The sequence below is a fragment of the Phymastichus coffea genome, unplaced genomic scaffold (assembly GCF_024137745.1).
Source record: "Phymastichus coffea isolate CEN01 unplaced genomic scaffold, Cenicafe_Pcof_1.1 PCOF00071, whole genome shotgun sequence".
Classification (NCBI taxonomy): Eukaryota; Metazoa; Arthropoda; class Insecta; order Hymenoptera; family Eulophidae; genus Phymastichus; species Phymastichus coffea.
The window spans coordinates 1,188,495-1,208,470 of NW_026706882.1; the positions used below are offsets into that span (position 1 = coordinate 1,188,495).

At 35.0% G+C, this 19,976-nt stretch overlaps 2 protein-coding genes across 2 annotated transcripts; one reads left to right on the forward strand and one right to left on the reverse strand.

The window, feature by feature from the left end:
• Nucleotides 1-139: 139 nt before the first annotated feature.
• LOC131667907 (protein bunched, class 2/F/G isoform) lies at nucleotides 140-8,386 on the reverse strand. Its single transcript, XM_058941668.1, has 8 exons — nucleotides 7,847-8,386; nucleotides 5,794-6,090; nucleotides 4,102-4,644; nucleotides 3,559-4,012; nucleotides 2,925-3,219; nucleotides 2,247-2,524; nucleotides 1,396-1,447; nucleotides 140-562 (listed from the first exon to the last, which is right to left on the reverse strand). The coding sequence occupies exons 2-8, from the start codon at nucleotides 5,936-5,938 to the stop codon at nucleotides 356-358; spliced, it is 1,974 nt and encodes a 657-aa protein (XP_058797651.1). The 5' UTR covers nucleotides 5,939-6,090; nucleotides 7,847-8,386; the 3' UTR covers nucleotides 140-355.
• Nucleotides 8,387-9,879: 1,493 nt separating this feature from the next.
• Nucleotides 9,880-19,939, forward strand: LOC131667819 (uncharacterized). Its single transcript, XM_058941528.1, has 10 exons — nucleotides 9,880-9,919; nucleotides 10,594-10,816; nucleotides 10,914-10,968; nucleotides 11,095-11,176; nucleotides 11,327-11,520; nucleotides 11,659-11,734; nucleotides 12,391-12,442; nucleotides 18,813-18,976; nucleotides 19,055-19,236; nucleotides 19,769-19,939. The coding sequence occupies exons 1-10, from the start codon at nucleotides 9,880-9,882 to the stop codon at nucleotides 19,937-19,939; spliced, it is 1,239 nt and encodes a 412-aa protein (XP_058797511.1).
• The last annotated feature ends 37 nt before the right edge of the window (nucleotides 19,940-19,976 follow it).

Genomic DNA, 19,976 nt, shown 5'->3' on the forward strand with positions numbered 1-19,976 from the left:
TAAAAAATATTTACGATCACTCGTACAGTTTTCACTTCATTACTCATCTTTACAAAGAAAAAAAATTCTTTTTATAAGAGAAATGACATGGAAGGAGGGGTAGGAGAGAAAAAGAAACAAAGGAAAACTCACTAACGCGCTAGATCGTGTACAATATATAATAAATCTCATTATTTATAAATTTCTAAAAATCGTAAAGTTATATACAATAATCATACGACGTATGTGTTTTGTGTGTGTATGTGGGTGTGTGGGCGCGCGCGCGTGTGTGTGTGTGTGTGTGTGTGTGTGTGTGTGTGTGTGTGTGTGTGTGTGGTCTGTGTATGAAAGGGTATCCTTATGTACAAGCGGTTACCTACTGGCCAGTTGGGCCTGTGTTAGGCGGCATTTTAGCAGCCGTCGACTGATTTAGCTGAGCCAGTGTCTCTAGGGTAGCATGAGCTTTGAGGATCGAGTTCTCAGCTTCGAGCTGATTTATACGATCCATCAACTCAGCTATCTTTTCCTTCAGCACCTCCACCTCTTCGCGTACCGCGAACATAAGGTGGCTTTTTACCAGGTCCTGTAATGTACACGCACACACACATAAACAATTAGTAAACTATTTCTCATTTGGAATAGTGGTAAAGATTGGTTTGTAAGGTTTTTAATGTATCTGAAATTACTATTTGAAATATGTAAGGGATGATAGTCGAGTACGTCGAAGTCGTTAGGTTTCTAATTTGGATATTTAAGAATAAACGCTTGAAAAAGTTAACATTAACGATTGAAATCATTCAAAACTAGGAACCAGATTTCATTTTTATTCAAAATTATTTATATCTGTAAGAAAGACGTATAGTCGACTTGAATCTTAAAATATTTTTGATGGAACAATGTTAAATGTGATAATTTAATGTAAGTTCAATATAATATTCTAAATGGAAGTTTCAGATAAACAATTGTTTTTATTCAGATCATTAAACGTTGTAGAAAATAGATTCGTATTTTTGATTCACAAATCTATGAATAAAGGAATTTTGTGAAACAAAAATGAGGATGTTTTTATTTAATAATCTGAATTGAATAATTAATCATCGCTTTAATAAGTCATTACACACTTTGGATATTTGAATTTTTAGTACTATTATTTTTTGTAAGAAATAGCAAAATGATATTTGTAGCTATTATTGTACATTTGCGTTTTTTATAGTGTGTAAATAAAAAGTTATTAATAAATTTTATCCATTCATTTTTAAACACACTGAATAGTCGTTTTAGTTTTAAATTTCAATTTTTGAAAAACATTAATTATAATTAACAATTTAAAATTCAAACAGTACTAAAAAAATTATCGCGATGAAAATTATTTATATTATTAACGTTAGAAATTCTATAATTAATGTAAATACTTACCATAGCTTGTTCGATTTTGTTATCAATAGCAACAGCACTGGTACCCGACATACTGGAAATCAAAACATTAAATAGTTTAGAATAATTCATGCAAAATACTATTAGTAAATAAATAATTAACAAATTAAGATTTGACAATAATTGTGTGATCATTGATCACTGTTCTCGCCTGCCAAAGTTTTATTTTAACTGAAGCTATGCTTGATCAGTAGAATCAATACGAAAAGAAAACAATTTTTGATGTTTCGTTAACAGATTAGTTAATCTCTTCAGAAACTTTATTGTAAAAAAAGAAAATTAAACAGAATTAAAAAAATAAACAATTTGGAAGTAAAACGAGAACACATCAATACAAATTAACAAAAAAATTTAGAAAATAATAGCCCGAAAGTGTGATGGTCAAAACAAATGCATTTAGTAAACTAATCTTACCATTATTATTTGATCTTATATTTATTAAGGATTAAAGATTGGTCGCAGAACATATAAGACCGAATAATAATGGTAAGACCTGTCGACTACATACATTTGTTCTAACCACAGTACAGTTGTTTTGTTGATTTATGTTGTGATGTTCTAGTTATTTTTTATACCGTTTTTTAATTCTCTTTCATTATGTTTTTTACAATAAAGTTTCTAAAAAGGTTAACGAATTTTTTAGTAAAACGTCAAAAGTTGCTTTCTTTCCATATTGCATCCTCCGATTGAGTATAGCTTCAACTAAGATAAATTATATGATCAAACCATATTCGATTTGTTCATAATTTACCCTAGATCGTTTTCAATAATTCATGAATTTCTAAATAAAACGTAAATAAAATATAAATTTCATCTATCATGGTTTGTCGTACCTCTCGTTATCCTCGTGGGTTTGCTGATCTTCAGCATTCTGCGTGACCTCAGCGAGTGACTCGAGCAGAGCAGCATCTGCGGCTAAAGTTTGTCCAGGCGTTACGGTCGCCATTGGAATACTTGACTTAGAGTCCTGCTCTTGGTCAGCTGGTTGCTGTTGTTGATGCTGAAATGGCATATTGCCTACTATTTGTACGGGGGCGTTATTTGCACCGGTTGACTTTTGTTGCTGTTGCGGCGGTGGACCTGGTTGCATTTGTCCTTGTGGAGCCATCACCTACGGAAAAAGATGTTTGCTGATCATTTTCCTACCGATTTTATAATGAAGAATGAATGATTGGATTGCGACCACTTCATCAAATTCAATCAACTATATAATTTTCATTCAACAGACTATACAATTGCAATTTTGAAAGACAGTCAAAAGTTACTTCGAAGAGGTTTCACAGCTTTCAGTTTCGTTCAGCTAAAAACGCAGCTTGCAACGTAATTAAAAATATATTTAACGTAAAATTACTATATCAAGAATAATTTATTGGCTTGCATTTTCAAGATTTAAAAATAACCTTACAAATAACATTCACCAAAAGTATTGAACTTTTTTCGATAATAATAGTTCAATAAATACACAAAAAACGCATTATGATTATAAAAACGATTCATAACCGAAGCATTACCTGACTCTGCGACTGCATCTGTTGAGGTTGCTGTTGTTGTGGTGCCGCATTAGCTTGGGGAACTGTATGAATGTTCTGCATGCCGGGCATTGCCTGCATCGTAGCAGCTTGCATTGGATCCTGTGTCGTAGGTTGCGGCGTTGCTGGTGGTGGTTGTTGCTGCTGTTGCTGAGTTTGTTGCAACAAAGGTGGCTGCGAGTTTGGTGCTTGTGCCTGTGACACGTACGTCGTCGAGTCATCCGTTGGATGTTGCTGTTGTGGTTGTTGTGCTACGTTGTTCCCTTGGGTAACAGCACTGAAAGTTTTTTATAATGATCAACTTTTTTTAAATGAAATGAAATAATATTTGATTAATATTCAAAAGTTTTGGATAACTAAAAGTTTGAATAGTGAATGACATCTGTGACGGCGTTATCTTTGTCATCAATGTACGCATTGACCTTGCTTAAAATGCAATGCATTGTTGCACACGTGAAATATTAATCTTTATATCTGGTTCATTAACATGAGAAAATAACAATTAAATATAAAACAAATGAATTCAAAGATTGTTAGAATAATCAACAGTCTCTCTTGAATTCTCAGTCTCATCGTAATACCCTTGTATTTTATTTTATTTCATTAAAAAACCTACCATCCTGGCTGCGTAAGCATAGAAATAGTCCCTTGAGGCATACTCTGCGTTTGTCCAATATTGCCAGCATGAGTACCCTGCAGATTAGTCGGCAGAGTGGCACCTTGTGGATTAGTTTGCTGTTGCTGTTGTTGTGGTGTCTGAGATGACTGAAAGTATTGTGGTGGCACAACGTAACCTGTTGGATGCTGTTGCACTTCAGCTGGATGCATCATACCATTCGCATCGACATGTTGTTGCTTATCGTCGACTTGTTTGTCATTTTGCATGAGAACACCAGTATCGCTAACCCCATACGACACGCACACTTCATTCGGATCGTTAACTTTTGAAGCATTCATCGCTACTGGTTGATTGACTGACGTGTGATCCAGATAATCCATACACGTCCAACGACCACGCTTGAACGGTTCTGTGCTTTCGATTTTGACCACTTTAAACCTCTCGTTTCTACCTGTAAGTTCATTTTTTGTTAGCGTGGGTGGTACTTTAATATGCCGAAAGAGATATTTGTTAGGGAGTATGATTCAATAAGATGTTTACCATGCGAATGAACCTCCCTGAGATCGGCATCCTGCTTAGCATTACTCGATAACAGATTGATAATATTATTATCCGTAACCGAGGCAATATCCAAGGCATTGATATTATTCTCATTGTTGGAATTGTTGGTGTTATTAGCTTCGGACGATGGCACAATAGCCAAACCATACTGCGAGCTTGTAGGTATCACAGGTGCAGTACTTAGCGCGGCATTGCTCGTATTAAAAAATACATCGTCTTTAGAAAATGTATCCTCGGAGTAGCTTGGTGTCTCGATGTCAGTGATACGTGAATGCTCAACGCTGTTGTCCTCGGTATGCGACTCATCGAGATCGTCATTCGAGTCTTCGCCTGTGTCGTTGCTCATGCGACAACCGACAGTCACGCTCGTTATCTGGAACGACGAGGTTTTCTTTTGGCGTCCAGCGCCAAGCGAACTCGTGGCTCCTCCCGTGACTGAATTCGTCGTCGCCACCAATGGGATTGACACTGCACCCAACGACTGGCCATGGTGGTGATGGTGATGCTGCGCCTGAAGTTTACCTGTTGAGTCGCAATTGTTTTATAAATTAAAAATACAAACGTATGGATAATTGAAGCGTGAAGAATTGAATTTTTTTAAGTAACAATCAAAGCATACTCTGAAATATAAAGTTAACAGAAATCATTAAGTTCAGTTTGCATGGCATCTAATAATTTAAAATTACGCAATATACACAAAAAATATACAGATATTGATTAACAAATTGAAAGTTTCTCGTGATAAGTATCGTTAAAAATAACATATAACATTTGATTTAACAAATACATACTTGCATCAAGAAAAAGCGTCGAGTAATAGTGAAAGCACCAAGCACAACCAACGTAATACATTTCTATATTGCACCCGAATTTTTCACTTTATACAACTAATAACCTCTATTACATTGCAATTTTCGCGGGAATTACTTGACTAAAAACTCGTGATTATAGATTTTTTTCGGACTGCCAACACGATTAATCATCCAAATAAATCAATTTAATAATCTTCAAAGATCTCTGCCTGTAAACGTAATAAGTCTCGTAACGATAAATTTCGTAATCTCGTTACAATCAATACAATCGCAACCGAACTTTTTTTTGATGATGTCGCACGTCGCAATGATAAAGAGGGACAATAAAAAAGAAAAATAACAGAGAAGTGTCCCCCCTTCAATAAAGCAATAAAATACGTCACGCAGACGCGAATGTAACGAGGTGTCGACTCCGATGGCACACACTGCGTCGCCGACACAGGCAGATTTTAACAATAACAGGATGAAACGTGATTGAAAATGCCTACATAATCACGTACAAGTGGATACTATATATACTTATCTAGCTTACTTCTACACAGGGTATAGTGTATATTTTGGTTTCAAGTTTAATTTATCTAAATACTGTAACTTTTTTCATTGGAGAACGCATGACTACCCTATCATAGCCTCAATCAGATAAAAATATTGTCTTTGATTAGTCTAAAGGAAGTTTTCTTTTCTTTTTTCCTGATAATAAATTATTTTAATACAAACTTCCGTTAATCAAATATCCAGTACAATCAAAAATCAAGTTTTCGGAGTCTGTAATAGCGACCTATTTAGTGACTTTTTTGCGGTTTGCATACCGAATCAATTGCAAAGGCATATTCCCGAAATTTTGGTAACCAATACAAACCCGAAGTATCGTTGCTGTCGAGTCTAATAGATTCGGTGGTGGTCCGTTGCACAGGAGCGGATATTTTCCTTGTTGGTAAATGCCCGACCCGAGGACTCGGAGTCGTGTCGTTATGTTGCTGCTTTCTAACCGCGTTGTCCCCCATCTCGCCGGCGGCCGGCCCTTAGCAGGCCTGTCGTCGTTCCAAATCTGAGCACTTTATGCATAGCACCATGTCGCTGTCGCCGAGACAAGCTCAGCGCTGCTGCTCCTCGCTCACCAAGCGGTGACCTCTTCCACCTGGTATGTGCCAGTTTCCTATGTTAAAAGATATCATAACAATACAAATAAGATTATACTTTACTCAATGATTTCATAAACATAAGTTCACATTGTTTAAAATATTAAATCCAAATTGATTTTATGATGACTAAACAAAAGTATAAACACTACACTCTTTGGTAGGTGTACATTTATAACTGCATAACTGGGTAATAATTAATTAAATATAATGTGATTTATATTAGTATCATGACTTGAAGATATTTTTGTGCCTTCCAATTATGGTCGGTTTTGAATTCAATGTGCAAATTTCTCATTACCAAACAAGAAAATGGAGATGTAAATTTGATTAGTTGTATTGTGCATTTGTGATATTAAAGTAATAATATAGTCAACATCTGAGAGCAATAACATGAATTATTTTTAATTTATTAATACAGTGAAGATAAAAATGAATATTTAATTTCTATGAATTTAAAATGTTTTTGCACATCATAATAAACAGAAAATTAAAAAGATGTACGATTCTATTTATAATACTCATCAAAAACATCTGTTTTAAATTGAAATAGATCAATCTTTAAAAATGTAGTAAATAAATTTTAAAAATTTTAGGATTTCAAGTTTACTTATATTGATTTTATTCGCTGTAGTGTATTTAGATGTGAGTTATACATGAATTTGACGCTCAAAGCGATCCCAAAACCATTACTGAAAAAAGAAAGTAATGTCTAAAATGAATATAAAATTTAATCAAATTTTGAAATTATAAAAAGACTTTTAATCAGTAGAAACATAACCTCCAGCTAATCTGTCATACAGTGTACTTTAAAAAATCATAAAATTGAACTTAACAGAAACTATTATGATAAATATTTGTTCATTTATTTGGAAAATTAATATGCTACAATACGTGAATAAAATATGCATAAATAAAGAATATTAAAAAATTGATCTTCAAAATGGGACTCAAAGACCAATTGACTTTGCAAAAAGGAAAATTAACTTGTTATATATTATTTGAACAGACTGGATTTTTCAAGAACTCTGACCACAAGAAACCATCATTCTTCACAACTGAATAACGTTTCATTTACCAAACCACAAGAGCAACCACAGAATAACCTCTATATTATCTCAACACTTTGAACTTTACAGCACGGTACAGATATGAAAATCTGCCTTAACAATTCACTCATCATTCTTTCCTATAGTATAAGATACTTTCAAAAATATCCTACAAATGTGAAACAAGACAAATCTAATATAACAAATATAGTTTTGGATCGATCACTACGAAACTTTAACAACAATATTCAATCTCTCTTAAATCGTCCAATTTGAAACAAAAATACAAATAAATGACAGAGAGCTGTCAAATGGAATGGTGCCTGTCCGAGTAACACCTGAATAATCCTTAATTAAAGCTGACGAGCAGACAAAAAATGTGCCTGGAATTTCAATCGATGGTGAGCAACCAGTGTTCATGATGAGCTTACGGTACAACATCCTGAGCAAAAGACATTGCCAAAAGTAGTTCTAGCAGCGACATGACTGATAGGGATTTTGCGTGTGGTCAAATTCGCAAGGGAGAGAGAAAGAAAAAAAGATTGTGCATCATCTAAAACGAGCGTGATTTGAAAATCGATGCTTTCCTGTGACTAAGCGCGTGCGGTCGACGACAGACAGAGACAAGTGTGTGTACGTGCATGTACGTGTGGAAGAGCAATAACATCAATTTTAACGCCGTAACATATTAATTATCGAGCAGAGAGAAGTCGATCCGACTCACCCTTTCTCTTGCGGCTGGCCTGTGTTCCGTGTTTTCTCAACGTTGACAGTTCAGCAGCAGTAGCATTTCATCAGAGTAGCAGCAGCAGCAGCTCCCACCGAAAAATTGCTCCCTCTCCGCCGCGGCGCCGACGTCCTTCCTCACGCATGTGTGTCTCTCTCGACACTTTCAGTATGCGTGCGTGCGCGCGCTCGTATGTGTGTGTGTGTACGTGTGTGTTTGTGTGTATATGTATGCGGTCGACGTACGCGTGTATATAGGTATACGTAGCAGTATTGGTGTATGCGATGAACGAAGAGAGAGTATCCCAAACTAAATTACAGTCGACTGACTTATTCACTCATATCTTCGTCGAATCACCTTCACTAACACACACAGTGAACCGATGTAAAAACACTAATGAACAAGACTATTCCCTTTCGGCCTCGTCCATCCCTTACGATCAGCGACGACGGCAACGAGGACGACGACGACGACTACTGAGGAGAGATTTGTCGATAGGTTAGGTTCGACGATGGCCCCCTCTGTCTGTAGCAGATGGACGTTTAAAAATGGCTGGCGCCGTGTTCTACGAATGTATAAGTGCTACCCGTATGCCTGAGAGTGAATGTGTGTTTGTGTGTGTATGTGTGTACGTGATGTGCGTGTGTAAGACAGGAACACGTAGGAGGCGCAGCGCCGCAACGACACGGACAGAGAGAGAGAAAGAGAGAGAGGAGAGAGGTCAAAAAATTGTATCAGATTGAGAGAGAGAGAAAGAGAAAGACACGAGTGTGGCGAACTCTCGCGACACCGGCACGCGACGAGCAATCTCATACATTTGAATTTTTAATCACGCGTGAAAAAAAATATCATTAGAGGCAGAGTTGGATGTATTTTTCAAATATATCGTTGATTGCCAAATGAGCGTTTCTATTAATAACCTACCGAGGGCGTTTTCTTTATCAAATATAAAGTGATTGTATTATTAGATACGTCGTATTTAATAGAGGATTCGGAATTGCGTAAATTATTTCGAGTGTTACGTCAGAAACTGGTTTTGAAATGTTTCTACGTCTTAAACATTAATTAATTCAAATCTTTACGTAAGCGATAGTACGTGCATCACAAACAGTACATAGTAAAGAGCGTTTACTTGAAACGGTTACAAATTACCGCAGAGATGCGAGGTTGCCTAAACAAATGAGTTTCAATTAATTTTTTGAAAATTAACATACAATTATCTACTAAATCAATAAACAAATGTCTAATGACATACACTTCAGATGAAAGTAGGTCTCTGATAACAGAATTGCCCATTGCTTTTCCCATCTCTCGGAAAAGAGAAATTAGTTAGAGAAGCACTCACGACTTTCCCGTCCTTACAATACGCTATGAAACTACTGTCAATACATTCTGTAATATATGACGCGTAAGTGTGCTTCGTGAAGTTATGAAGCAAACTGCTTATTACGTATTTTCCACCTTCATTGTTCGCATAGTGTATTCTCAACTTGTGAAAACAAAGTAAATGTATTAGGCATAATTTTTTGTACGAACGCAAAGTCTATTTTCCACTTTAATATAATTTAATAATTAGAATTAATTAATTGTGCCAATGTTTTGAGTATTTATATTCAAGCCTAAATACTTTTCATCAAGTCGATGCCACTTCAAATTGAAACTACTCATGCTGACCGGTACATTTTTTCATAACAAATATATGTTATTGAGTTTATGTTTGTATTTTGTTTATGTTTATGTTCTTACGCATTATGTTCTTCAATTAAAAATATAAATTATCATCCGACAAAAATGAATAAAAAAAAATGCTATAAACTCGAATTTAATCATTTTCGATGCATTCTATATCGTTTTTGTTTACAATGTTCTAACCATATAAACCTTTCACCGCGAAGGTACAAAAAAAATATCCATTACGTGCTACACATCCCATCAAAATTTCCCGTTGCAAATGAAATTATGCAAGGAAATAATCATAGTCTCCATGAAGCGGCATAAGTACAAACTGCCAAATGTCAAGTTGACGAAAAATGTGCGGCTGCAATAACACCAACGAACGACGATGCTGCGGTAAGAATTAGCGAGAAGGAAAGAATCATTTTCGGAATAACGTACACATTTTGTAACCTGGCAATTCGCCGATGAAATTTTGGCAGCTCAATATCCGATAGTTGTGGCAAATTGCGCAGATCAAAGCACGTATTTCAACGTTTAATTAGGTTATAACACTGTTTTGTCGATGCAAAAACAGTTTTCTTTTGCGTAGTTCTAGATGCGATGTAATTTATTAATTAACACGCACCAGCTTCGCATGCAGTTATTTACTTAGTCAAGTATTATTTCAAAGTCGTCATTGTGGGGCAAGGTCAAACGTATGATACGTGCTATACTTACATTTTTTCTACTTTAAATTGAATTTTTCAATTTGAATAATTAATGATGAAATGAGTAGGATAGGCATGCATAATTTACATAAATTAACTCGTTGAAAACTCCTACCTGCCCTAGGGAACAAAATGTATGCTGATAAGTTGAAGTTACAGTAGCTATCTTTTATGGTGTTATATTTTTTAAATTAATCTCACGCGGGACAAAGCGTGAAAATAACAGGTTGAACGTGTTCTCGAGATCGACCTCAAAAACAAACAAACTAAATAATTTGTATTAAAAATGATAACTCTAAAGAAAACTAGGCACGTGATGCCAATAGTTTATTAAAAACTTCACTTTTTTTCCTAAAACAGGAACATCGTCACGACGTAAACGACGTTGTCTCGATGCATCGATTTGCACCGACGAACGACTATGGCAGCATTCAAGAAAGTTTGGCAAATGTCAATGCGCTGCAAAAGCCTCGTGGGAAAGATCTCCGCCTAGACCCAGACGTGAATGGGTGAGCAATTTCAGCGAACTGAGACGACGTTGGAGCGAACACGCTAAGAGGCAGAATTGTCCTTGCCATGATTGGTAAACGAAATTGAAAAATTGACGCTGATTCTTGTTGACTAATTTTCGTATGTATATGCTAGCTGTATTATTGTTGCGCATTCTTCTACTTTTACAGCAAACAAACAACCATCCGGTCACTCGGAGATCCTAGACAAGCTTGTCTCAACGAGGTAAAACAGCCCTCGTTTCGTATAACAGATTCATACGTCACTTTCCACTAATTCGTTAAATGGACCTTGAACGCGTATTCTCTGGTGAGATTTCCAAATTTTTTACGAGCTCATTTCACTTAAAAGGAGCACTTTGACGATGACGACGACGACGACGAGGAGGAGGAAGAGAAGGAGAAACCAGTCTATCGGTTGCCAAATAATAGAGGTTGTTCACGTGCTACTCATCGTTTTCCCAAGCCTCGTTGCAAGCAACCCTCTCGTAGTTATACACAATACGATGACGGCGAATGCGAACGTACTTTCGATGTTTCGTTCTGATGGTGCGATTAAACCAATGTAATCATCCTTTTTTTAGGATACTGTCTGTACCAACCACCATGTTGTGCAGTACAGATAGATGCGCGTTCACGGCCGCACTGCACGTGCGAACGTCCAACAAGCGTTGAATGTCCTTGTCCACTGGGCGAGCGTCGCTTTCCTAGATCAACAAAATGCTGCATGGTAGATGAATCGCGTATACGAAGCTACGACAAAGGGACTAATTGGTCGGTGAGCTACGCATCACGTTTTACTTTTATTATACTATGTATTATATATTATTATTTTATTATATTTCTTTTACTTTTATTTTTTATTTTTTACTTTTTTTATTTTACTTTTCGAATCGAAATTTCCATTCGAATATAGGCTGTTCGATCAAAATCCAGCTGCGTGAGATTGCCAAGTCAAAATTGCAAGCGGAATTCCTGCTGTACATCTCTAGGTAATTTAACTCTCTTATATTTCGAACGCAACGGCGATGAGGAGATAGAGCGAGGAAGGGAAATTATAATGGAGAAAGAGAACGAGAGAGAGAGAGAGTGAGATAGCGACATAGCTAAGAGCAAAATTTGCAGGGGATACGATGATTAAAAACGAACTGCATCGATTACTCGGTGGAAATAAAACCAAGTTTTCCAGGGGCGGGGTGGCCTGAGAGTATTGTAATCTCAATAATGGCCGACGGCTGTTGGATATATAAAAGGAATATAAAGTGTGATGAGAGCAAGAAAAAGAGGAGCTTTTCGAAGTTTGGTAAAGAACACTCGCAACCAGCGCGACAATCGAGGACTAAATTTCCCTTTCAATTGCTTCTTGATTCTTTACGATTTTAAGTGCGGCTAACAGCTAAAAATTCAAGTAATGCATTGGCAGGTCGTGGCATTGTGGGTATTATTTCCTTCGCTACGCTGATCCTCATCGTCGTTTCCTGGGCTATTAACGCACTTCTACAATCAATGCCACCGTCGCGGCCGTCGCGTGCTGCCCGATGTAAAAGACGGACGTGTCGCTTTTTTTGAGTTTGTGGTAGCTACTTTGCGGCGCGAAGGACTAGGATAAAAAAAATAAAACTTACGCCTTGGTACGTTAAACTTACAGATCATCCCGAAATCTGTCACGATAACTACGGTCGCTCATCTATGGTACAAAGGTCGGTTTAAATAAACATTTTATCTCAATGCGCAACTGACTAATATTCCCCGTTTCCCTATCGCGATCATTAAAGTACAGCCAAAAATACAACTTAGCCAATTATAGTCTCTCGCGTGCGCGCGCGCGCCTCTCGTCTTCGCCTCTTATATATTACTATCAATGAACGAATCTATTATATCTCGCAGAGCCGGCTGCCGTGGCGATAATTCAGCCGGACGTCAAAAACGCACTCGACGCCAACAACGCGCATCTTAAGAACGTACTACTACTGCCACCAAGGTATTTTCGGCCTTGACTTTTTTACGTTGTTATAAAATCACTTGCTAAATTGCATTTCAAATAGTGACATATAAGAAAACTTATTGAGAGGATGATGCTTTTTGCGTCATGTAAAAATATCTCGGAAGCGAAAAACAATGCGTGGACAGTGCTATTTTTTTCATTTTTACTGTTTCCGATTGGAAAGAGATAAATTTTTCGCTATACCTTACGATCATCACAACGCGATATCTGCACGTGAAGAGGTATCAAAGCAAATGAAAATATATCTGATAATAACAATTTTGACGTTCTATGGGAAAAAGAAAGCCTGCCGATAGACGACTGTACTTGCGACTCTGATTGTAGACCGATCATGTACGAGAGAGATGAGCTGCTCATCATCGAGAACTTAGCTTCAGTGCGTGTTAACGAAAAACAGAAAAAGCAGCTTCGCAAGACTACGTCTCAAGGCTCTTGGTACATGCTGAAGAAAACTGCATTTAGAAAAGCGGAGACGAATTTTATGTCATCGAAGTTCGCGATACTTAAAATGACTATATTTTATCCGAGAGAGAATTGACTATTTAGTTCTTCAATTTTTTTACGTTCGAAAAGATGACATTTTAGAAAACTTTTGGCGATATCATGCAATCACTAACGCTGCGAATTATGTAGTTCAATATACATTGGCTAGATGGATGTGACAAGTTCATTTGACTTCCAAACAAACTTGGCATTTGCTGAAAATATTATCTAAAACATTTTTCAAAATTTATTTGTTAAATTTATTAAATCCACTATAGTTCACGCCGAGATAAGCAATGTGCTTCACTTCAGTTTCCAGAAATTAAATTGGCAAGTTGACATTGCTCGAAAGAACGATTAATGATTAACGATTAATGATTCCGCCTTGAAAAATTAATACGTCATCGTTAAGAATTTTGTTAAGTATTTCAAGTTAAAAACACTACTATATACAGACAGAATTTCGAAGTTGAAAATATTTCCCTTTCAAATTAAGGGTCCTACAACAGAAAGGAGACGAAATGAAAATCCAACAAATAAGTATTGCCCAATAAAGTATATTATTAACTTATTCAAAACTTAATTTCAAAAATATGGTTACATAGAAGATGCAATTGCGCATCTTTTTTCTAAATAAACTTTTTTAATAATTTTTATAGTTTATGAATTATTTGAACAAAAAGCCATTTTTTCATAATTTTTTCAAAATTTTTCAATTTGACTAACCATAACTTTCGCAAATGATATTTCTTTCTGAAACTTTAGCACGATAATCTTTGATGTATTGCACGCCTGTTAAGTTGACGTATGATCTTTAATAAAGAATACAAACAAAATGGCGATTTTTTAACAAAATTTGTTTATAAATTCCTTTATAAATATTTTATTGAAAATGTTATGCGAGAAAAACTTCAATTTTTAGTTTTTAATTATACCAAATACTGTGAAATAATTACGAATATTACGATTTTAAATGGTATAAATTATCGAAACGTACACAATTCCTAGCATATTTTTTCGAAATGTCTTAGATGCCTTCGACCGGTCAGTCGCGCGATGGATCGTACATATGTACGCGTTATGCGCTCATAAACAAAATGCTATGGCTCGTAAACAATAACAGATAATGAGCTGGAATTTTCAACAAAACTTCTGGACAGCATAAAAAACATTTTAGTATAATTCAAAACTAAAAATTGAAGCTTTTCTCGCACAACATTTTCAATAAAATATTTATAAAGGAATTTATAAACAAATTTTGTTATAAAATCGCCATTTTGTTTGTATTCTTTATTAAAGATCATACGTCGACTTAACAGGCGCGCAATACATCAAAGTTTATCGTGCTAAAGTTTCAGAAAGAAATATCATTTGCGAAAGTTATGGCTAGTCAAATTGAAAAATTTTGAAAAAATTTGATCGCTCGAAAATGGCTTTTCGTTCAAATAATTCATAAACTATAAAAATTATTAAAAAAGTTTATTTAGAAAAAAGATGCGCAATTGCATCTTCTATGTAACCATATTTTTGAAATTAAGTTTTGAATAAGTTAATAATATACTTTATTGGGCAATACTTATTTGTTGGATTTTCATTTCGTCCCCTTTCTGTTGTAGGACCCTTAATTTGAAAGGGAAATATTTTCAACTTCGAAATTCTGTCTGTATATAGTAGTGTTTTTTACTTCAAATACTTAACAAAATTCTTAACAATGTCGTATTAATTTTTCAAGGCGGAATCATTAATCGTTAATCATTAATCATTCTTTCGAGAAATGTCAACTTGCCAATTTAGTTTCTGGAAACTAAAGTGGAGCTCATTGCTTATCTCGGCGTGAACTATAGTGGATTTAATAAATTTAACAAATAAATTTTGAAAAATGTTTTAGATAATATTTTCAGCAAATGCCAAGTTTGTTTGGAAGTCAAATGAACTTGTCACATCCATCTAGCCAATGTATATTGAACTACATAATTCGCAGCGTTAGTGATTGCATGATATCGCCAAAAGTTTTCTAAAATGTCATCTTTTCGAACGTAAAAAAATTGAAGAACTAAATAGTCAATTCTCTCTCGGATAAAATATAGTCATTTTAAGTATCGCGAACTTCGATGACATAAAATTCGTCTCCGCTTTTCTAAATGCAGTTTTCTTCAGCATGTACCAAGAGCCTTGAGACGTAGTCTTGCGAAGCTGCTTTTTCTGTTTTTCGTTAACACGCACTGAAGCTAAGTTCTCGATGATGAGCAGCTCATCTCTCTCGTACATGATCGGTCTACAATCAGAGTCGCAAGTACAGTCGTCTATCGGCAGGCTTTCTTTTTCCCGTAGAACGTCAAAATTGTTATTATCAGATATATTTTCATTTGCTTTGATACCTCTTCACGTGCAGATATCGCGTTGTGATGATCGTAAGGTATAGCGAAAAATGTATCTCTTTCCAATCGGAAACAGTAAAAATGAAAAAAATAGCATTATCCACGCATTGTTTTTCGCTTCCGAGACATTTTTACATGACGCAAAAAGCATCATCCTCTCAATAAGTTTTCTTATATGTCACTATTTGAAATGCAATTTAGCAAGTGGTTTTATAAATAAATTTTGATAAATGTTTTAGATAATATTTTCAGCAAATGCCAAGTTTGTTTGAAAGTCAAATGAACTTGTCACATCCATCTAGCCAATGTATATTGAACTACATAATTCGCAGCGTTAGTGATTGCATGATATCGCCAAAAGTTTTCTAAAATGTCATCTACTTTTCAAACATGAAAAGATCGAAGAACTAAATGATCAATTCTCTCTCTGATAAAATATAGTCATTTTAAGTATCGTGAACTTCAATAATATAAAATTTGTTTTCTCGGTTCTAAATGCAGTTTCCCTTACCTCCCTTACCCCAGCCTGCAAAGTGTAATGGTGTAATGCAAAGGCCAGTGAAAAAAATATCATTCGAAATATCTCTAACTGAACCCAACCCTCAAAAATGCTCATTATTTTAATTAAACCCCTTCAGTTTCAAAAAATTAAGAACTATGATAATTTTTTCGTTTTTTGTAACTGCGTATTTAGTAATACTTATAACATAATATAATATAATATAATATAATATAATATAATCTTTACTAATACTTAATATTTTTGCAAAGAAATAAGGCAGAAAAATTTACCCTTGCTCGTTTTAATTGTACCCATCTTACTTTTTCAAAATTATTAATATATATGTTAAAAACAACAATCTAATTTTATTGTATGTTCTTTCCAAATAACCCATCTATACTTATAATTATGTACTTTTAAAATTACTTGTGAAAACTCTATTGTTAATAATTTGTTGTTTTTTTTTTTATTAATAAAGCCCGAAGAGGTCAGCAAAAGTGCTGACGAAGCGTTGCTGAATATAATTAAAATTAAGTAATTTTCCATCTATCACTATTTCCCTTCGTTCCATCATTACACATTTATAATTTATCAGTTTTTAATTTTTTTTGAGACAACTGAAGGAGTTCAATTAAAATATTGAGCATTTTTGGAGGGATCACTTAGAGATATTTCGAATGGTATTTTTTTTCACTGTCCATTACAGTTTGCAGGCTAGGGTAAGGGGGGTGTTTCCCTTAGCATGTACCAAGAACCTTGAGACGTAGCCTTTAGTCCAGGCAATAGAGCCCGAAAAAGAGCTTTTCGCGTACTTTTTTCCGGAAAGCATGAAATTTTTACTGTGGATAGCTGACAGTGAGTGTAATAACATATGGTCACCCAAAGTCTGAAATCGGTGCAGAACATTGTTAACCAGCCGTTTGAAAAAAAAAAATTTGATCTATTTTCATATTTTCGCGTAATATCTTTTTTATTAGCAGTTGAAACGAAAAATGGTCTGATGGTTTTTTGTTCATCTCGGCAAGACCTACAATCGCATATGTCGCACATTAATACATGTTAATTAGATAAAAAGTTATTAACACAAAAAGGCCAATTGTTTATTTAATAATTACCGTTCAATATTTGATCATAGAGATTGTTCATCTATCTCAATGTAGTTCTTATTACGTAAAGATTATGAGCTTTGAAGCCGCAAGCTCTAATGTTAATTTCAATCTATACAGACGGTTAACAACAAATTAACTGTTTCCTTTTGTGCACAGTCCGAATCGTTAAGAAAAGTGACGCCGATTTTTTTATCGGTACTTGTTAGAGTTTATAATCGAAAACTGCAATTTAAAAAAAAAAAATTTAATTTGCAACTCAGGGAATTTTTTCTAAAATATTGCTTAGTTGCAAAATGAAATTAGCCGTGTATTATAAGACTCTTCTGGTGTTCTACAATGTATATCGGTATATGGTCAACAGAGCTTCAATTTGAAAAAAAACACAAGAAAATTCGTCAATTAATAAAAAAGTTACAGGTTGTTAAAATTTTCGACCTATTGTTGAAAGATTAATATAGATAACGAACAATTTTTTAAGCGATCCGAAGCGAAAAGCCAAGGTTCTTTTAACTGTGAAATACCTAGACTTTGCTTCAATTGTACGTACATTAAATTCGCGATCGAACGTAAACAGAATCAATGATTTTTTTAATCTTTTAGCGCTGCGGAGTAGTGGGAGAAGTCGACCGTCGTTATTTGAATCGCTCCAAATTTCGCTAAGTGTCTTCGAAACGCATGGCGCGACTTTAACATTACTTTTCTCCCAATCTAAAGAAAATAATTAATTCATTTTTTTTAAATTTTATACTACTTATTGAAAGAAATCTGAAAATGTTCGTTTCATTTTAGTGCTGTCTTAATCCTAATAGCGGGCACTTGATTTTCTCATCGGCTTCTTATGTAAAAAATGACAAGTAACACGATGGTGCAAAAATTAAAAAAAAATATCGTTTTTTGAGATATCGTCGATGTTTTGGAAAAATTGTATATAACAGTGACATAAATAAATGATTTGGTGTTTTATTATTTATATTTAAACAGTGAAACTCTTTCCGCGTCTTTTAAAAAAAGAATCATGTCCATATCCTTATAATCTCCGAGAAATCGAATTAATAAAAAAAAGTCCAATATTTTTTCAACAGTTGATAAGTCGGCCCCTTATCAATATTTTGATCTAAAACTCTGCAAAAATGTTGACCTCTGTATAGGTAACAAGTCTATCAACTTTGAACAAAATTGGTGATTTGATGTTTTAAACTGTTTGAAATAGCCAAGAATTGCCCAGTAGTAGTACGCTCTTAAGTTGCGCGTTGTTAGCGTCGAGCGTGACTTTGATGTTCGGCTGATATATCACCGCGGCAGCCGGCTCTGCGAGATATAATAGAACCGTGCATTGATAGTATTTATTACAACTATCAAAAAAGTTTATTTAAAAAAAAGTTGCCCTATCGCATTTTCTACGTAACCATATTTTTGAAATTAAGTTTTGAAAAAGTTGATAATTTACTCGATTGAACAATACTTATCTGGCGGATTTTCGTTTCGTCCTGTTTCCGTTGTAGGACCCTCTATTATTAATAAAATTATATCGATTTAAAATTCATCCAATGAAACACTTTGAAAGTTCATAAAAAAGAAAATTGTCCTTTCAAGTAAACAATCAAGACGTCGTTCGCGAACACCCCTGAGAAAACAGTGCAATTTCCACAGTTGCATTTGCAACACAGCGACGAAGAAGACGTTAAATTGCGCAACACAAGTCTCACGAAGGAAGCTAACGTTGGCAAAAATTACTCCCTGCGATTACACGGTCGAAAGTAAGAAGCTGACTTTCTTTTTCTTGCTCTCTTTCTCTTTCCTTTCTTTTTACGGAACAGTTGGCGAATTGTATATAGATAAGAAGTGCTCGAGTAAGGAGACCCAAGTTGGCGGAAGAGGGGTCGACGCGTGCGTGGGTTGCGAGAGAAAACGAGAGGATGCAGTTACGAATAAGTCAAGCAAGAAATTGAAGAGAACTAAGGCGAGGAATAATTTGAGTGATGCTGCAGTCGAGCGGATTAGTAAGATTGATTTACGAGTGAGTCGACCATTTTCTTGAAATCTGTATTCGTTAAATCTCCATTTCTCTTCGTTAGAAAAGGATTACACAGAACAGACTTTTCGGTTCGATTGTTTCCGCAACTGAACTATTGTATATCAATGCTCAAATTCTCTCTATATTTTTCAGTGTAAATGATGTTTATAAACTATGATTTATATTTCATTGCGTCACTGTCGTTCTCTATAATCCAATTTAATGTTTTAATTTTATTGACTTCATAAGAACGAAGATGAGGTTTCTTACAATGACTTATACGGCAAAACCTTAAAAACCTATGTTTTTAAATGTAAACGTTTTAAGTGTGTAATTGTGACGTCACCCATAAGAAATATATTGTCGCTGAATTTAAACGTTTAGAAGTGTTTAAAATTGAGGACAATGTATTTCTTATGGGTGACGTCATATTAAACGTTTAAATTTAAACATATGGGTTTACCGTGTTATAGCTATACAGCAGATAGAGCCAATCAGTGTGTACAAAAAAAGTAAGCGTAAATTGTAATTTCAGTGCACCAAGTATTTAACGAGTAGCGCGGACAAGAACAAAAAGGCAAAGCACTGCAAATGCCCGCCCACTTGCAAATACTACGTAGGCCCGAGGAAAGCAGCTTCCGACGATCATCAGCGTCTATTGTCTAAATTCAAAAAGAACAGAAAACGCGACAAAAAGAAAGAATAAAATTGTATAGGATGCACTATGTCATATATAAACTGCG

Bases quoted from the DNA above. Each gene is read 5' to 3' on its own strand.
- LOC131667819 (XM_058941528.1), top strand. From the start codon at position 9,880: ATGTGCGGCTGCAATAACACCAACGAACGACGATGCTGCG. The intron at 10,969-11,094 runs GTAAAACAGCCC...TTCACTTAAAAG, and splicing joins GACAAGCTTGTCTCAACGAG to GAGCACTTTGACGATGACGA. The intron at 11,177-11,326 runs GTTGTTCACGTG...TCCTTTTTTTAG, and splicing joins TCGGTTGCCAAATAATAGAG to GATACTGTCTGTACCAACCA.
- LOC131667907 (XM_058941668.1), bottom strand. From the start codon at position 5,938: ATGGGGGACAACGCGGTTAGAAAGCAGCAACATAACGACACGACTCCG. The intron at 4,645-5,793 runs GTTTGTATTGGT...GCGACTCAACAG, and splicing joins CGACAGCAACGATACTTCGG to GTAAACTTCAGGCGCAGCAT. The intron at 2,525-2,924 runs GTAATGCTTCGG...CTTTTTCCGTAG, and splicing joins AGATGCAGTCGCAGAGTCAG to GTGATGGCTCCACAAGGACA.